At 55.5% G+C, this 16,081-nt stretch overlaps 2 protein-coding genes across 4 annotated transcripts; one reads left to right on the top strand and one right to left on the bottom strand.

Annotated features, from left to right (window-relative positions):
- The first annotated feature begins 3,521 nt into the window (after positions 1 to 3,521).
- Positions 3,522 to 10,074, top strand: LOC310689009 (uncharacterized protein). Of its 2 annotated transcripts, none has more exons than XM_083466217.1 (5): positions 3,522 to 4,642; positions 6,152 to 6,523; positions 7,783 to 7,932; positions 8,839 to 8,988; positions 9,545 to 10,074. In XM_083466217.1, the coding sequence occupies exons 2-5, from the start codon at positions 6,178 to 6,180 to the stop codon at positions 9,886 to 9,888; spliced, it is 990 nt and encodes a 329-aa protein (XP_083322343.1). In that variant the 5' UTR covers positions 3,522 to 4,642; positions 6,152 to 6,177; the 3' UTR covers positions 9,889 to 10,074. The 2 variants fall into 2 exon arrangements, with proteins under 2 accessions (XP_083322343.1, XP_083322344.1); XM_083466218.1 differs by lacking the exon at positions 3,522 to 4,642 and adding an exon at positions 4,988 to 5,057.
- On the bottom strand, positions 10,027 to 15,952 carry LOC310689003 (beta-1,3-galactosyltransferase 5-like). 2 transcript variants are annotated; one of them, XR_014517260.1, is made up of 4 exons: positions 15,207 to 15,952; positions 12,941 to 13,685; positions 11,079 to 12,422; positions 10,027 to 11,017 (listed from the first exon to the last, which is right to left on the bottom strand). XR_014517260.1 is itself a non-coding variant. In XM_083466209.1 (3 exons), the coding sequence occupies exons 2-3, from the start codon at positions 13,301 to 13,303 to the stop codon at positions 11,754 to 11,756; spliced, it is 1,032 nt and encodes a 343-aa protein (XP_083322335.1). In that variant the 5' UTR covers positions 13,304 to 13,685; positions 15,207 to 15,952; the 3' UTR covers positions 10,027 to 11,753. The 2 variants fall into 2 exon arrangements, 1 of the variants encoding a protein (XP_083322335.1); XM_083466209.1 differs by having other exon boundaries at positions 10,027 to 12,422.
- Positions 15,953 to 16,081: the final 129 nt, after the last annotated feature.

Genomic DNA, 16,081 nt, shown 5'->3' on the forward strand with positions numbered 1-16,081 from the left:
CCCAACTTGGTTGCATTTGTTGGTGGTGCTTTTGTACAGAGCGATATTTCAAGCCCTGGGCATCTGTCAGGGGTGCTTTGGGTGCAATTCCTGCATTGTAGGGGCTGGACTACATGATTCTTGGGGTCCCTTCCAATTCTGGAATTCTATGTTTCCTATGATAGTAGCTATATGGTATTATTATTAATTCAACTTATTAGGGTGTGATTAACTTGGCTGGGAAACAGGGAAATGTAAAGATCTCTTTTGTTCCACTTGATGGGTGTTTGGTGGAGGGCAAGGAGAACCATGGGGCAGGGTCCAGGATGCTCAGATTACGGCCACCAGACCTCCCCTTACATGATGTAACCATGATGTAGTTTTTTTGGGGGGGGGTGTAACATGGGGATGAGCAGCTAATAAAAGTTTGGGTTCTCTTTTGTTGGGGGCTTCCATCTTGTTCCACCTGGTGGCAGGTGGGAGTCCTGTCGCGAGGGTCTTCAATCAAGACCAAGCCTCCTGGCTGCTGTTTTGCTCTGGTATTCCTGGCTGGTGTCCTTGTTTTTTGTCCAAGGGAGCCCTCAGATTTCTCTATTAACAAAAGGAACTTAAAAAATTGAAGGCAACATGTGGCAAGAGTTTTTTAAAAAACCAAAATGGTTATACCTGCAGTCCATCTCCCATCAAAGGCTAGACCACTTATGGAATGGATGCTGCCCCCCCCCCCAGACATATAGTCCCTGCAAGCACTAGGGAAGGGAAATGTTGTTGACCTCCCCCTCGGGTGTTTGTTTTCCTTCCCTTTTTCACTTTCTCTCATTCCTGCCCCCCCCCCTTCTTCCATCCTGGAGCCCAAGGCGATGCAGATGTGGCTCCCAGGCAGGTGCTGCCAGAAACAAATCTGAAAATAAGAAGAGCCTGCAGCTGGATCAGGCCAACGCCCCATCCTGGCCAGTATCCTGCCCCCCCCCCCCAGTGGCCATCCAGATGTCTCCTATGGGAAACCTGCAAGCAGGATTTGAGCACCAGAGAATACCCCCTTCCTATGGCTTCCAGCAACTGGGATTTGGAAGCGCTGCTGCCCCCAGCTGTGACCATTGTGGCCAGGATCCATGGACAGAGCCCTCTCCCCCTCCAGGTATTCGTCTCATCCTCTTCTAAAGCCGCCCAATTTGGTAGCCATCTCTGCCTCCTGGGGGTTCCACACTTTAACTGCGCTGCGTGAAGACGGTCTTTCTCTTGTCTGTCCTGAACCTTCCCACATTCACCTTCATTGGAGGTCCATCAAGTCTAGCGCCAGCGCTTCGTTTCAGAAAGGTGGTTGCCTCTTTTGCCTTCAGACACACACCACCCTATGACCAAAACATCCCCTAATTCCACCTGCAGGGGAAGATTGTGAGATGCCAACGGGTGGAGTGATCCTGAGTGCAAAAACTGCATGGCGGATAAGCTAAAGTTACCAGATTTTTTCCCATTGTAGCAGGAACCCCCCCACCCCAATCATTCTGTTTGTACAAACTTCACACACACTCACACTCACACACTACATACGCCACATTTCTGTTATAAATTCATAGAACATCAACCATACATCGGATTTGCACTGTTCCACTTTTATTTTACTCCATGAAGGAAGGACTACAAACAGGGGAAGGTTTGATACAGGGCAGCCATAATCCCTTGAGCATCCCAGCACATCCACAGGAGCCCTGCCCAGTTGCTATGCCAACCCTGATGGTCCTAGACAGAAGACCATCAAGATCACAAAGAACTTGCATATGGGAGTGGATTCAGCCCGGACTGGAACAAAGGACAATGATCAGATCTTCCCTCTGGGGGCAGGAAACTGCAAACTCCCCTTTGTCTCCTGGAAATGACTCATGGGGAGGGGGAAAGCCAGGTGACAGGACACTCAGGTTACCACCACAACTCCTCCCTCAACCCCTCCTTTCTGTAATGTATACATGATGTCAACCCCTTTCTGTAATGTATGCATGATGTTTCTGGGGGTGGGCTTGACCTGGAGGATGGGAATTTCAAAAGTTTTTATAAGGTCTGGCACAACATCTTTCTGGGTCTTTCCTCTCTCCTGCAAGTGAAGGGAATACCCTGTTGCAACAGTTCAATAAAGGCCAAGCCTACAGGCTGCTGTTTTGCTCCAAGTTATCCTGGTTGGTGTCTTTGTTTTTGTCCAAGGGAGCCCTCGGATTTTTCCGGTAACACAATGAATCTGGGGACACTTTAACTAACTAACTAACTAACTACACATTCGGGATGTTGATGCTGCAGCGATGGCGTTGGCAGAGGGGCAGCCTCCTCCTTGACCTCAACCGCCACATTTCCCCTTCCTCTGAGGCTTCTATCTCCTTTCTCCATGAGCCTGGCCAGCCCCTGAGTTGTTGGTTCTTCGGTGGTGGTGGGGGGGAGCGGTGTGCGGTGGGTCAGGCATGGAAGGGGAGAAAGAGGGCTGAGAGCGGTAGCGACGGAGAGGCTCGGGCAGAGTGATGCCTCCCTTCCCATCAGAGCAGCCCCAATCCCATTCCTACTTGTGTGCAAGCAGGAGGGGGCAGGGATCCCTCAGCTGGGAAGGGAGGCTTCCTGTTGCTTAACTGAGAGACCCCTGCCGCCTCCTGCTTGCATGCAAGCTCTGATAGGCAATGTGCAGCCTCCCTTCCCAGCTAAGAGATCCCTGCCCCACTCCTGCTTGCATGCAAGTAGGAGTTGTGAGGCTGCTCCGACAGGCAGCATGAAGCCTCCCTTCCCAGCTGAGTTGCTGGGGTCAGGGAAGGTGGAGGCAGCCCGGAAGCTGCGTCTTAAAAGCCCCTGCAGCACCATCATATGGGGACTTCCGAGCAGCTCCTGAAGCCAGCCAGAGCCAACTGCTGCAGGCTGCTGTGTTTCCTGGGGACATTAGATGAAATCGGGGGACATTCGCTGGATGAAATTTGTCCGGGGACTTATTCGCAAATCCAGGGACTGTCCCCGAGAAATGGGGACATCTGGTAACCCTAGGATAAGCGCTGATCCTTCCCCGCCTGCCCCCAACTTTGCCTCTTTTGAAACAGGAAGTTTGCTGGAGGGCTCCTTTTTCACATGCCCTGAGGGTGCTTCCTCCGGAAAGGAGGGCTGCTTTCTGCTCTGCAACCTTTGCTAGCTGCACTTTCACTGAGTGTGCCAGCTGTGATATTGCAAGTCGGGACCCCCTCCCATTTGGGGAGGGGGCAGAGCTCTAATTGTTACATTGCTGCATTGTGCTGTGGATGAACACCTGATCTGTGGGTGCCTCTGGGAGCCAATTCATCTGTGGGGCATTGCAGTGCAAGGAGCGTGTCACTATTTAGCTGGAATGAAGGCGTGTGCTGGCACCGGATATGGTTCTGGGGACTGAGGAGGCCTGTGTCTCTGATGCGCTCCACAGGCGTGCGCCACTTAACGCACAGCTTCTGCTTTGGGATGGGGTTCAGCTGGAACCAACCCCCCACATGTGGTGACCATGACAGGGTCCCTGCTAAAGAACCCCCCCCCCCTGACTCCAGGCCCAAGAACAGGAGCAACAACATCCCAAAGGGGTTTCGCCAGTCCCGGCGTTCTGAACCGCAGACCCAAAGGAGGACTCGTGAGAGTGGCTGGGTGCAGGGATACCAAAAAAGGACGTGGAAACATTGGAGTGATCAGGTCTAGTGCTTTGTTCAAGACAGGTGCAGACCTGCAGCAAATCAGCCGGGCCTCCCAGGCTTTCCAGACGCAGGACAGACGCAGAAGCCAGGAGGCGGCTTGTCCACACCCAAGTCAATGTGCAGGTATTCATTAGACACAAAGCAGCAGACATCGCTTTGGCCAGGACTTCCCCTCGCTTCACCTGACCAGATGAGGGCATAGGTGCCAAACAGCCCAATCCTACAGGTAGCTCCTCTTTCTGGACTCAGAGCCCAGCACCCCAAGATCACAGATAAGGCAAAGCCAGCTATGAATAATAATAATATTTATTATTTATACCCCCACCCATCTGGCTGGGTTTCCCCAGCCACTCTGGGCGGCTCCCCACAGAATATTAAAAACAAAGAATGTCAAAGCAAATAAATATCAATACAGATGAGCTCATTGCTGCAACCACTACCAGTTAATTGTGGGCTATCTTGACCACCAAGATGGTGTTTGCAGAGCTTCTGGAACAGTCTGCCTTTGGTTCAACCCCCCCTGGAGCCTTGTCGGAGCAGGTGCCAGGTGAGCTGCAGGGAGCAAGGCAGCTGCAAAGGCCCTCTCCCTTCTTGCCACCCTGAGAACCTAAGGCTGAAGCTGGATCAGGCCAGTGGCGCCTCTAGTCCAGCCTCCTGTCCTGTCCTCCCAGTGACCGACCAGATGCCCCCAGGGAAGCCCCCAGGCAGCGCCCCAGAGCAAGAGCCCCTCCCCTCTGCTTTCCAGCCACTGCCCTTCAGACGCGCGGCTGCCTCTGGCCCGGGAGGCCGAGCCCGGCCATTGTGGCTGCAGCCAAAGCCGGCCGCCTCCTCCAGGGATGCCCCGGTCCAGGTGGGCGGCCATCGCTGCCTCCCGAGGGGGCGAGTCCCGCAGTTTAAGGCTGCGCTGAGCGGAGAAGGACCCTCTCCAAGCTTCCTTGGGAGGGGGCGCAGGCAGGGCTGCCTCCGGGGGCGGCACCGGGGTCCAGGTAGGTTGGCACGGGAGGAAAAGGGCTTCTTCCCTCAGGGTTGGGGTCCAGCCAGGGCGGCCGCGTTGCGCAGCTGGGAGAGGAGGGAGGCTTCCGGGACCCTGGAGGGGGGTCCCCTGGCTGCCCCCCGAAGGGGTTCCCCCGGCAAAGGGTCCAGTCGCGCTTGCTGGCTGGCAGAGGCGCGGCGGGTGCAGCCCCCGGACAGGCCGGGCGGGGTCGTCGTTGCTGCTGCTGCTGCCCTCGCCGCCTCCGCGCGCGCCCGGGTCCTGCGCAGCCTCGCCCGGCCCGGCCATGCGGAGCCCCGAGCCTCGTCGCCGCGGGCGGGGGCAGCTGCAGGCGGGCGGGCGAGGGACCGGGCGCGGCCGGGCATCCGCAGAGCCGCCGCTGGCCAGCCGGACCCCGAGCGCAGAGGCAGGTAAGGCGCGCCGGAGCCGGGAGAGGCGGGCGGGCGGGCGGGCGGGCACGCTGGCGCTCCCTTCCCCGCCGGGCGCGCGCCTTGCCCTTGGCCGGGCAGCTCAGCTGCAGCCCCGCTGGGGATTGAGGATGGGCGGGCGGAGCCCGGGAGTCGCGCTCCTGCCCCGGCGCCACGCTCGCGGCAGAAGACAGGGCCTCTGAGCGTGTGCAGAGCGGCGCCCGCCAGCTGCTGCGCGCTCTGGAAAAACAAAGGGCTGCAGGAAGCGGCCTCGGGCCTTCAGTCCCTTCGGGGGCCAAGAAGTGGCGCAAGGAGGCCTGGCCGGGGGCCGGGTGGGCAGAAAAGGTGGCCCCCACGCTGCCGCTCGCCAAGCCTAGCCCAGGTAGAGTGGCAGGGGAAAATCTCCTCCGCAACTGCAGGCGCCGCTCTCCATGAACTGCTAGGCAGGGCTTATTCCTCTGCCTGGTCCCGCCAGCTCAGAACTGGTCCTTCTGCATGCCAGACAGGTGCCCTTCCAGACAGGTGCCCTTCCCTCCAGACGGAGGGGCATACCAGGCTGGCCTTGTGCTGGGCCATGCAGCTGAGCATTGTTGACACTGGCTGGCAGAGGCTCTCTCCCAGGTTTCAGGCAGGGCACCTTCCCAGCCCACCTGGAGATGAAAGCAGAGACCCCCGAGCTGGGGCCCCACGTGGGAAATGGCCACAGGGCCAGTCATAGGCTGGTCCAGCTGCCTCAGTATTGTCACCCCAGTGGGAAGCAAGTGAGCAGGACCTGCTGCTGGGAAACTGGGAATTGTGAGGTGGGGGGAGTCCAGGAGCCACACTCAGGGATGCTGAAGAGGCAGGCAGGCAGGCAGGCTGCCAGAGGAGGGAGCTGTCTGGGGTCAAGGGGAATCTGAGGCCCAAGGCAGGAGGTCTTGCAGGGGTCTCTCATTGCCTGCATGGGGGAGCCTGATGGTGGCAGCAAAGGGGAGTCTGGTGCAACTCCCCCCCCCCCCAGCAGAGCTCCCTGGTTTCCTGCTGACCCTGGGCCCATCTGGCTCCTTCCTGGAGCCCGCCCTGGTCCTGCGAGCCCCTTCCTTCCGTCTTCCCTGCAGGTGCCCACCCCACGGAGCCGCCCTGAATGATGCCCAGGGGCCGTGCCTGGACCCAGCAGGAGATCGCCTGCCTCCTGGCGTTCATCGGAGGCTGCCGGCAGGTGACGCTGCTGATGGCCTCCACCTCGCGCCCCAACGAGGCCCTCTGGCGAGACATCTCCCGCCGGCTGGCCCTGGCTGGCTACAGCCGCAACGTGGCCCAGTGCCGCTCCAAGTGGAAGGCCCTTAAGCAGGCCTTCTACTCCGAGTGGGAGACCCGGAGGCAGCAGGCTGGGGGGCGACCCGCCCCACAGGCACCCCCCCACTACAAGACCATGAAGAGGATCTGGGAAGCCGCGGGGAGACCTGTCTTCGGGGAGAGGCGCCTGCCAGGTAAGGGAGCCTCCTCTCCCCCCTGCCCCCCTTCCCTAGCCAGCTTTGGGGTGGGCTTCAGGGGAGCCCCGGTCCTCTCTCCACCACCCAGGATTTGGGGGATGTGAACAGGTACTTTGGCAAAAAGAGGCAGGTGGTGGGAGAGGAGAGGTAAGAGAGCAACATCAGAGGCCTCCCTACTCTTGCCCCCCCCAGGGGGGTATTTTTCAGTCAGGAACAGGAAGGAACAAACCCTCTCAGTTTGAGCAGGTGCTGTTACCTGTACAAACATTTTATCCACAAGAATGAGGGACTCATTTTTTTAAAAAAGAGAGAGAGAGAGAGAGAGACCAGAAATGCCCTGGATTTGCAAAGGATGGAGCTGTGTGGCCTCAAGCCTTGAAAATTTCTCTACTTACTGGCCCCATCTGAAGGTAACTGGGAATGCCAGTGCCTGGGTCCTGGACAATGGCTTGGCAACACAGGGGTGCATGTGGGGGGTCTGGGGCATACCCAGGCCTAATGCTTTTTTAAAAAAATGGGGATCGAGAGAAGCTGGCAGAGAGAGAGAGAGAGAGAGAGGGAGAGAGAGAGAGAGAGAGACATGAGCAGAAGAAAAAGGCTGGAATGGATCTGGAGCTGTGACCTGTGCCAACGCCCAGCAGCAAGGCAGATCCATTCCAGCCTTTTTCTTCTGCTTGCATCTATCTCTGTCATGTGGTTCTTCCTCCATCTAAGCACCACTTGCCACCTTGGGTAGAGACAGATCAGTGGGGATGAGGGGCTGCTTTTGTGGCATGCACATAAGGAGGAGGAGGGACTATTCCGCCCTCAGCCCCCCAGATCTGCGCTGCTTCTGTTCAGCTTGGCATGGGGCTTTTTCTCCTGCTTGGCCTTGTAGACCACTCTTGTTGAAGTTCTTTTGCCTCTTTACCTCTTCCTTGCCCTTTTTTGTTTGCTTGTCATTCCCCCCTTCCTTCGTTGAAATATGTATTTTTTAAAAATCCCAGAATGCCCATCCTAATCAAATGCGCTGCTCGCATCTGTGCTTGTCAACTGCTGTCCTGCTTGGTTACCTGGTTACCTGTAGTCCATTGTGTTGGACTACAGCTCCCATCAGCTCTGGGCAGCACAGCTCTGCTGCCGCCAGCATCCTATGTCCATGCAGGCTGTGCCTGATGGGAGTTGTAGTCCAAACCAATGGGGGGGGGCATAGGAGGACACCAGGTTGCCAATGGCTGTCCTATGAGATTTGCCTTATGAGTCCATTTTCCTTCCAGATCTAGGGAAGCTGCCTCCCCACGAGGACGGGGGCGATCCAGAGGCCAAGCCGTCTCTGTCCTTGCCACCAGAGATGGCAGGCAGCAAAACCCAGGATCTGTGCGGTGGGAGACGGTTGACTTGCTCAGCTTCTGCGTGTCAGGCTGCTGGTAGGTGTGTAGCTGAAAGCAGGGAGGGGAGAGCCCACCAAGGCTTCTCCCAAGGCAGCAGAATCTGCTCCTCTGTTGGAGAGGCAGTGACGGCCACCAATCGGAATGGCTTTAAAAGAGGAAGAGACAAACTTCTGGAGGAGGAGAGGGAGATCTGTGGCCACTAAGCTGTGTTGGCTCTGCTCTGCCTCCATGGTCAGAGGCTGCAATGCTTCTGAATGCAGAGGTCCCTTGGTTCTCAAACTTAATCTGTCCCAGAAGTCCATTCCAAAACCAAAGTGTTCCAAAACCAAGGCTCGCTTTCCCATAGAAAGTCATGCAAAATGGATCTATCCGTTCCAAACTTTTAAAAACAACCCCTAAAACAGCAATTTAACATGAATTTTACTATCCAACGAGACCATTGATCCATAAAATGAAAGCAATAAACTGCAGTCACAAAATCAATCAATCCATCAATCAGTAACTGAACTGGGTTCCACACAGCCACAAAAACAAAAAAAAGAGCCACAAAAGCAAAAATGCAAAATAAATAGCAAAAACAGACAGACCTCAGCGTAACACTCAAAACAGAAGTGTGGCACTCAAATCAGAAGCATAACACTCAAAACGGAGCATGTTCAACTTCCAAAAAAAGTTTGCAAACTGGAACACTTACTTCTGGGTTTGCAGTGTTTGGGTTCCAAGTTGTTTGAGAACCAAGGTACCACTGTATCATTTCCTGGAAACCACAGGAAGGGGGAGTCGCTCTTATGCTCGGGTCCTGATTTTGGGTTTCCCAGTGGGGCAGCTGGTTGCTGGACTAGATGGGCCCCTGGCCTGACCCAGCAGACTCTTCTTCGGCTCTTCAGGAGCGAGGGGTTGCCTGCAGGAGTTGAACCACGAGCCCTTTGCCGACTCTTGCAGATTCCCCCTTGGCCTGCGAGGGCTCCTTGAGGCCCTTGCCAGGGAGCCCGGACCAGCCAGCCTGCGCTGCAGAGAAGGACTCGCCTGAGACTGCAAGAGAGGAAGAGGCGGCCGCGGACGATGGACAGCCCTCTGGGCCAGACAGTCAAGGTGAGCTTCACTTCTTTGCTTTGGATGCTCCAAAAACAGGAGGGGTTGAAAGCACCCCAACATCACTGAAGCACACCTTTGTGTTGGTCTTCTGCAACCCCACATTCTCCCAATATCCCTCGACTGTGGCAAGGTGTGATTTGACATGCAGCACTTCAGGCCCATCTGGGGAAAAGTTTATGTTGTTGTTTTTACAGATTTTGGGTCCTATTGAAGGGAATGAGAAAAATGAAAAAGGACACAAGCTGCCCTGGGTCCAAGTGGCCCCACAAACAACTGCTGCAGTTCCTTCCTTACTTTTCATGTCTGCAGATGCTCAGCTCAGAATCTCTTTCCGTTTCTTCCGGGAAGAGAATGCATTCATACAAGGCAATTTGCTCACCTTCCCTGATGGGCATTTACAAACGGCATAGGACCCCCCCAGGCTTACAAATCTCCTTCTGAAATCTACAGAAAAGGTGTCCGTTCTCTCTGGTGCTTTGGGAGAGGTCCCCCTTGGGTGGTGTCTCTGCCGGACCCCCTGACCCTTGCTCCCGCCTCCTCTCTCCCCTCTCAGAGCCCGGCATCGTCAGCCTCCTGCAGAGCATGCAGCAGATCCTGGTGCAGATCCTGCGCACGTCGCGGCAGCAGCAGCTCCTCCTGGAAAGCCTGGCCAGCGACACCGTCTCCCACCTGCACGTCATCTCAGACAACCTGGTGCAGGTGGGCGAGACTCTGCACGAGTTGCTGCTCCACAGCCACGCGCACTCGGCCGATCCGTACGGCACCCGCACCCCTCTCCACGGGGGCCCATCCCAGCCCTGTTCCCCGGGGGCCCCACCTGCCTCTCCCCTCCTCAAGGAAGAAACTTGGCTGCTGCCTGCCGCTGGCTTCCGACCTCACGGCTCGGCCCCACCCTGAGCCACCTCCCTCTCCCAAGTTTTTGAGATTCCATCAGATTTGGGCAGGGGCAGCACAAGGGACTCCATTTGCCCCACTGGGCTGAGGGGGGGGGCATTTTCCAAGGTCAGTGTTTGTATCCTTACAGAAAAGCCTCCAGACTTTTGTAAAATTTTATTTTTTCAATAAAATTTGAAAATGAGGAAATGTATTATGCCTCTTTCCTGTGCAGAAACCTCAGAGCGGTGTTCAGAAATGGAGGGCAGAGAATATCCTGGCATGTTTGGGAGGGACATGTTATTCTACTCTTCTTGACATCCTAGCTTTCAACGTGCAGGGATTTATTTATTTACAGTGGAACCTTGGGTTGCGGACGTAATCCGTGACGGAGGCACGTCCGCAACCCGCAGCACTCGTAACTTGCAGCACCGCGTCCACGCATGACGCGATTTGGGGCTTCTGCGCAAGCGGTGAAACCTGGAAGTAGCCCTTTCCGGTACTTCCGGGTTTCCTGTGGTCCGCAACCTGAAAACACATAACGTACAAGTGTTGGTAACCCGAGGTACCACTGTATTGGTTTTAATTCACTTTTACAAGCCTTTGCCTACAGTCTGAAGTGGCTTATTCCACAGGAGAAGCTGAACCATTTCTGAACAGAAGCTGATTGCTGCAAAGTTACTCGCCTTGAAGCTGATAAAAGGCAGATAGCATTCCCAAAGGAGGAAGCAACCCTCTGTCCACCAGGACTCCTGACTCTGGGTCTTTCTGATGGCACTGAAGGGCCAAGGGCTGTGTGCGCTTGCCCCCCAGCCCCCCAATGTGGGGAGGTAATCTCTTGCCCCATTCATTTCCATCTTGCAGCACCAACAAGCTGAGCTGACTGTTCCAAGATGGGGGGGGGTGTCTCCTCCTGGAAAGCACCACAGATTAGAAACCACAGCTGGGCTATAAAATACCGGGAGGAGCTGAGATGAGTTTCTAGTTGAAATTAGTAATCCTAATGAGTAATATTAGGATTAGTTGTTGATTAGGATTAAGGTTAGGATAAGCATGTGTTGTTAATAATGCCTGTTTGCAGAATCTCAAAATTGTAGTTTGGGAAAGGACTCAAGGCTCATTTAGTTCGACCTCTGCAATGCAAGAACTGCAGCTAAAATGCAGGAACTGCAGCTAAAATGCAGGAATCGCAGCTAAAATGCAGGAATCTCAGCTAAAATGCAGGAATCGCAGGTAAAATGCAGGAATCGCAGCTGTTCAGTGCCTCGCAGTCCCTCTCTCACATGGTCGGAGGTAGGCTGTCCTGAAACAGGTCTGGGAGGGGGCCCTGAGTGGCTCCTGGCAAAACAGCCGCCCCCTCTGCTCCCCGAAGTGCCACTACATGTGTGAGGGGAGGGCATTTTGCCCAATTGATGCAGAGTTTCTGCAGGCTTCGCAGTCCTCATCCTGGCTGCTGCAACAGGCACAAAGAAAGCACCCGGTGCTGGATCACATCCTCCAGGTATGGGGCGCTCCAGGTCCAAGTCCAGTGACAAGGCCCTCCCTCTGCCTGGGATGTTGGAGAGCTGCTGCAGGTCAGAGTGGGCCGTGTTGGGCCAGATGGGCCAAGGGTGCCTGGCAGCCTTGAAGGTGGAGCCTCGTTTCTTCCTGGGGCTCCCTTTTTGCCAAGAGGCCCTTGGCACATCCAGGCTCTGCTGGGCCTACAGAATATTGTGTGTTTCCTTTACATCCCACCTTTCCGCCAAAAATGCCAGCGGGACTTGCTTTCTCCAGCAGGAGGTTGGTGTTGGGGAAGGAGCCTGAGGAGGACAGCACTAGGCTCTTTCTGCAATCCGCACTCGGAGCAGGAGGAGGGCAAGCCCCCCCCCCCCAATGCTGCGTTCTCCAGCTCACCACCTGGTGACCTCCGGCCTGTCTCTGCAGGCGTTCCGGGCTTCCCGCATTCTCCGCGTGGCCAGCTCCTGCTCTGGCGCACTGAGGCTGTGGATCACCATCAGATAGCGGAAGTTGCACACTCGCCACCTGGCGTTCTGCTTGGCAAAGCGGGCGCTGGACTTGGGCCGCAGCCCGGCCCCCTGAGCCAAGATGCCCACGTAGGCGTCTTCCACCGGGATGGGGGGGACGCTCTCTGCCGCCCGCAGGACCCTCGCGGCTGCATCCAGGGACAGGATGTAGCCGATGCCGCTGGCGTACGGTGGGTATTCTTCCGGGTGATAAGCTTCCCTTGGCACGTACCACTTGCTGGAGGGATGCCGGATGACTTTCCGCTTCTCCCGGGCAAAGACGGAGCCTGCATAGAGGCCGCTCCGGAGGGTGTTTTGCCTGGCCAGGAACTCCGGCAGCCGCTCGGTGTTGACAAAGCAGTCGTCGTCTGTCTTGAGGAGGTAGCTGGGCCGGCAGCGGCCGAGGGCCCACCGGAAGCCATGGAGGACCTTCAAGGTGAGGTTGCGGTAGGTGTCCAGGTAATTCCCCACCAGGACATCCCCAAAGTCCTCCTGCTCCTGCTGGATCTGCCGGGAGGCCTCCTCACCTGCGCTCCGGCCTACCAGGAACACGACCTGCCAAAGAAGTTGAAAAATATCTTCATGCATGTGATAACGACGGCGAGAGTCTTAATAGCACAAGGATGGAAGAACGAGGAAATCCCGACTAGAGAATCGTGGCAAGAGAAACTGATGGACTATGCAGAATTGGCCAAATTGACACATAAACTACAGGACAAGGATGACTGTGACTTTAAAGATGAATGGGAACCCTTTAGAAAGTATCTAAAGATGCCCCAAAGTGAACTGGACTCCTTGGCAGGTTTTGAATAACACTCACAAACCTTTTATTGATAATAACCAGTTAGACAAATTAAGGATTTATACAATTTTGTAACATGAAGAGAATAGAATTTATAGAGAAACCAGAGATTGGAACTGAGGGAAGTCAAGGGGGGTGGGGCGGGGGGGTTGTTTTATGGGAGGGAGGGGGAGGAGGGAAAATGGGGGAAATTAAGGATGATATGTTTTAAGATAATATGTTTTGTTTAAATTCCTAATAAAAATGTTTTTTTTAAAAAAAGGAACACGACCTGCCACGGGTAAGGCTGGGGCTTCTCTTGTGCAGCCCAGGTCCTCCGTATCACCTGCCGGGATTCCGTGTTTCCTGGGGCCGACGTCACGAGGATTAAGAGCACCTGTCCAGGCTCACAGTGCGGCTCCCAGACAGCTTCTGAGAACAGAGGCCCAAAGTCCACCCCCTGGCGGGCTGCGTTTCCGGCTCCAGAGTGGGTCCTCTGGGGGGGCTCCTGCCAGGCAGCAAAGAAAGGGCTGGAGGCCCCCAGCAGCTTCTGCGCACCATCGGCCAGGAGCAGGAGGCACCAGAGCGGGATGGCGGAGAGCAGGAGACAGAGGCAGGCCAGACCCTTTGAGCCCCAGGGGCGCCTGGGGGCCATGGGGAGCGGGCATGGCAGTCCCGGCAGCCTCTGGTCACATCCTGCCGCTCGAGGCAAGGAGACGCAGCTGGGCAGGAGTGCTGGCCTTTGCTCTCGCCTGTTGGACGCAGGCCGGCCAAAGGGCAGCTGCGAGAGGGAGGAGATCTGCAGGGGCCGAGGCCAAGCGCCACCCGGCCTCTGACTATGGCAGCCAAGGCCAAAGGGGGACTGGAGCGCCACAGGCAGGGCGAGAGGGGGCTCTCCAGAATGCCACCTGCAGGCCCTTCATTTCGGCTGGCCAGAGGGAGGGCAAATAGGAAGGATGCTTTGTGTGGCTGGGTGGCAGATCCGTGATGGTTATCGATGCTGCTGGCCTGCGCCTGTCCTGCTCCTCTTGCATTTCCTAAGCAAAAGAAAAAAAGCAAATCTCACGCGTGTGCACCGGGAGGAGGGATACGTCTTTGCACAGCGCCTAGTCAAACTATGGAACTCCCTCCTGCAAATTGGATGGTTTGAAAAGAGGATGGGACACATTCCTGGAGGAGGAGAGGGAATGTCAGAATTCTTCTGGAAAGCCCAGGAAGGGGCTGTTCTTGTGCTGGAATCCTGCCTCCGGATTTTCCAAGGCTGCATCTGCTTGGCCCCTGTGAGAACAGGGTGCTGGACCCGATGGGCCCCCTTTGCATTGATCCAGGGGGCTCTTCTAACCAGGGCCAGACTGAGGCTGGATGAGGCCCTCAGCTCCTGAAGGGAATGGGGCCCTTTCTATGTGCAGCTGTCCTTTGTCAACAACAAATTGCCACTGTTTTTTGGGTCGAATATATGCTATATCAGGACGTGGGTGGCGCTGTGGGTTAATCCATAGAGCCTAGGGCTTGCCAATCAGAAGGTCGGTGGTTCGAATCCCCGCAATGACGGGGTGAGCTCCCGTTGCTCGGTCCCTGCTCTTGCCCACCTAGCAGTTCGAAAGCACTTCAAAGTGCAAGTAGATAAATAGGTACTACTCCAGCGGGAAGGTAAATGGGGTTTCTGTGCGCTGCTCTGGTTCGCCAGAAGCGGCTTAGTCATGCTGGCCACATGACCCGGAAGCTGCACGCCGGCTCCCTCAGCCAGTAAAGCAAGATGAGCGCTGCAACCCCACAGTCGGCCACTACTGGACCTAATGGTCAGGGGTCCCTTTACCTTTTTTTTTAGATCAAGAATTAGATCAAGACCACCCCCAGAAACATCATACATACATCACAGAAAAGGCGGTCTAAAACAGAAATTTGAATGTTGTTTTTCTCCTGTCCTTGTTTATCTCCTGTCTGGCAGGTTCCTTGACTGGATTGCCTGGGGAGCCTGGCCAGTCTTTTGTAATCATAAATGCTTAGTTCCTGGGCCAGGTCACAGGCTCACACCCTATTCATATCTTAAATGTGCCCTTCAGACAGGATTTGTGAGGAAAGAGACAATGGGGAGACTTTTCCATTTTCCTTGACCTTTCAGAGAAAACATTTGGTCAGTTTGGGAATCAAAAATGGTTCCAGGTCGGTCTTCCTGTGCTGATCTATGTACGTGCTTGGTTGGTACACTTATGAACATTGAACATATATCTGAGACCTCCAAATTCCTATCCCAACGTCCGTCCGGCCCTGCTTCTTCCACTGCACCCGGACACCCCCAAGGAGGCCCCCTTCCTGCCTGGGATACACTTCCTTCCCCCCGGACAGATGTGGCTGCTGGCGGCCCCTGAGCCTGGGCGGGGAGGGTCTCTGGGCCTGGACTCCCGCCTGGGGGCTTCCCCTGCTTGGCCCCGATCCAGCAGCCTCGCTCTTCCGAGGCCCCCATCGAGCCTCCAGCTGCAGAGGCAGTCTATCTCCAGGGGGCGGGGCTTGGAGGGCGGGCAGGGGGCGGGACCGCGCTTGCTCCTCCCTCGGCGCACCTGGTTGCCCCGGCAACGAAAAGGCGGCGCCGCCCCCTCGCTCCCGAAGGTAGAGAGAGGCCCCTGGCTGGGCTGGCGCTCCCCTCGAGGCCCGGATGGACGGGTCTTTGGCCAATAGCTGCCGCGAGGCTCTTGCGAGAGACCAATCGGGAAGAGGAGAGGGAGGGGCGCCTGTCGGGGATCCCGCCCAATCGGAAAGCGACAGGGACGCCGCAGAGATAAGAAATTAGAGGTGCAGCAGCGCCGGCTAAGTGTGAGGGAGAGTCTCCTCTCAACTGTTCACGTTGGGGAGAGAAAATGAAAGCGGCTCCGCAAGAAATGCCGAGAAGAGAAGAATGGCAGGTGAAGATGCTGAACTTTTTGGAGCTGGCCGACCAGACGGGAAGAATCCGCGCCCAGAAAGAGGGGGAGATACAAGGGGATTGGAAGAAATTTAAGGCATATCTAGCTAAATATTGTGAGAGAAGATAAAGAGAAAATTCTTGGAAATAGTAAATAGGCTTAGGGGTAGAACAAGAATATAGGATAGTAATCTTTAAGGACTAGATTATTAATAAAGGAGAAGAGGTTAGTAAATGAAAGGAGTTAATATGATCAGAAATATGAATTTGGAGAATGTTATACAGGTGATATAATGAGCTTCAGTTAGAGGAGATTCGAGGAAGTCAGTTATCAATGTCATGAGAATTAGGTAATTGAAGAACCATTTTTTCTTTGTATTTATTATTGTGTAATGTGGTTTTCTTTGTTGAGTGTTTTGTGAGGGTATTTTTGGGGTAAAATCGAAAATCAATAAAAAATATTGGGGGTGGGGAGAGGGGTGGGGCACGCTGAGGCTGCGCGCAGGAGGCGGCGTCGGCAGCAGCAGCAGCAGC

Source organism: Podarcis liolepis, assembly GCF_965112155.1.
Source record: "Podarcis liolepis genome assembly, chromosome: 11".
Taxonomy (NCBI): domain Eukaryota; kingdom Metazoa; phylum Chordata; class Lepidosauria; order Squamata; family Lacertidae; genus Podarcis; species Podarcis liolepis.

Bases quoted from the DNA above. Each gene is read 5' to 3' on its own strand.
- LOC310689009 (XM_083466217.1), top strand. From the start codon at position 6,178: ATGATGCCCAGGGGCCGTGCCTGGACCCAGCAGGAGATCGCCTGCCTC. The intron at 6,524-7,782 runs GTAAGGGAGCCT...TTTTCCTTCCAG, and splicing joins CGGGGAGAGGCGCCTGCCAG to ATCTAGGGAAGCTGCCTCCC. The intron at 8,989-9,544 runs GTGAGCTTCACT...CTCCCCTCTCAG, and splicing joins CTCTGGGCCAGACAGTCAAG to AGCCCGGCATCGTCAGCCTC.
- LOC310689003 (XM_083466209.1), bottom strand. From the start codon at position 13,303: ATGGCCCCCAGGCGCCCCTGGGGCTCAAAGGGTCTGGCCTGCCTCTGT. The intron at 12,423-12,940 runs GTCGTGTTCCTT...CTTCTTTGGCAG, and splicing joins CCCAGCCTTACCCGTGGCAG to GTCGTGTTCCTGGTAGGCCG.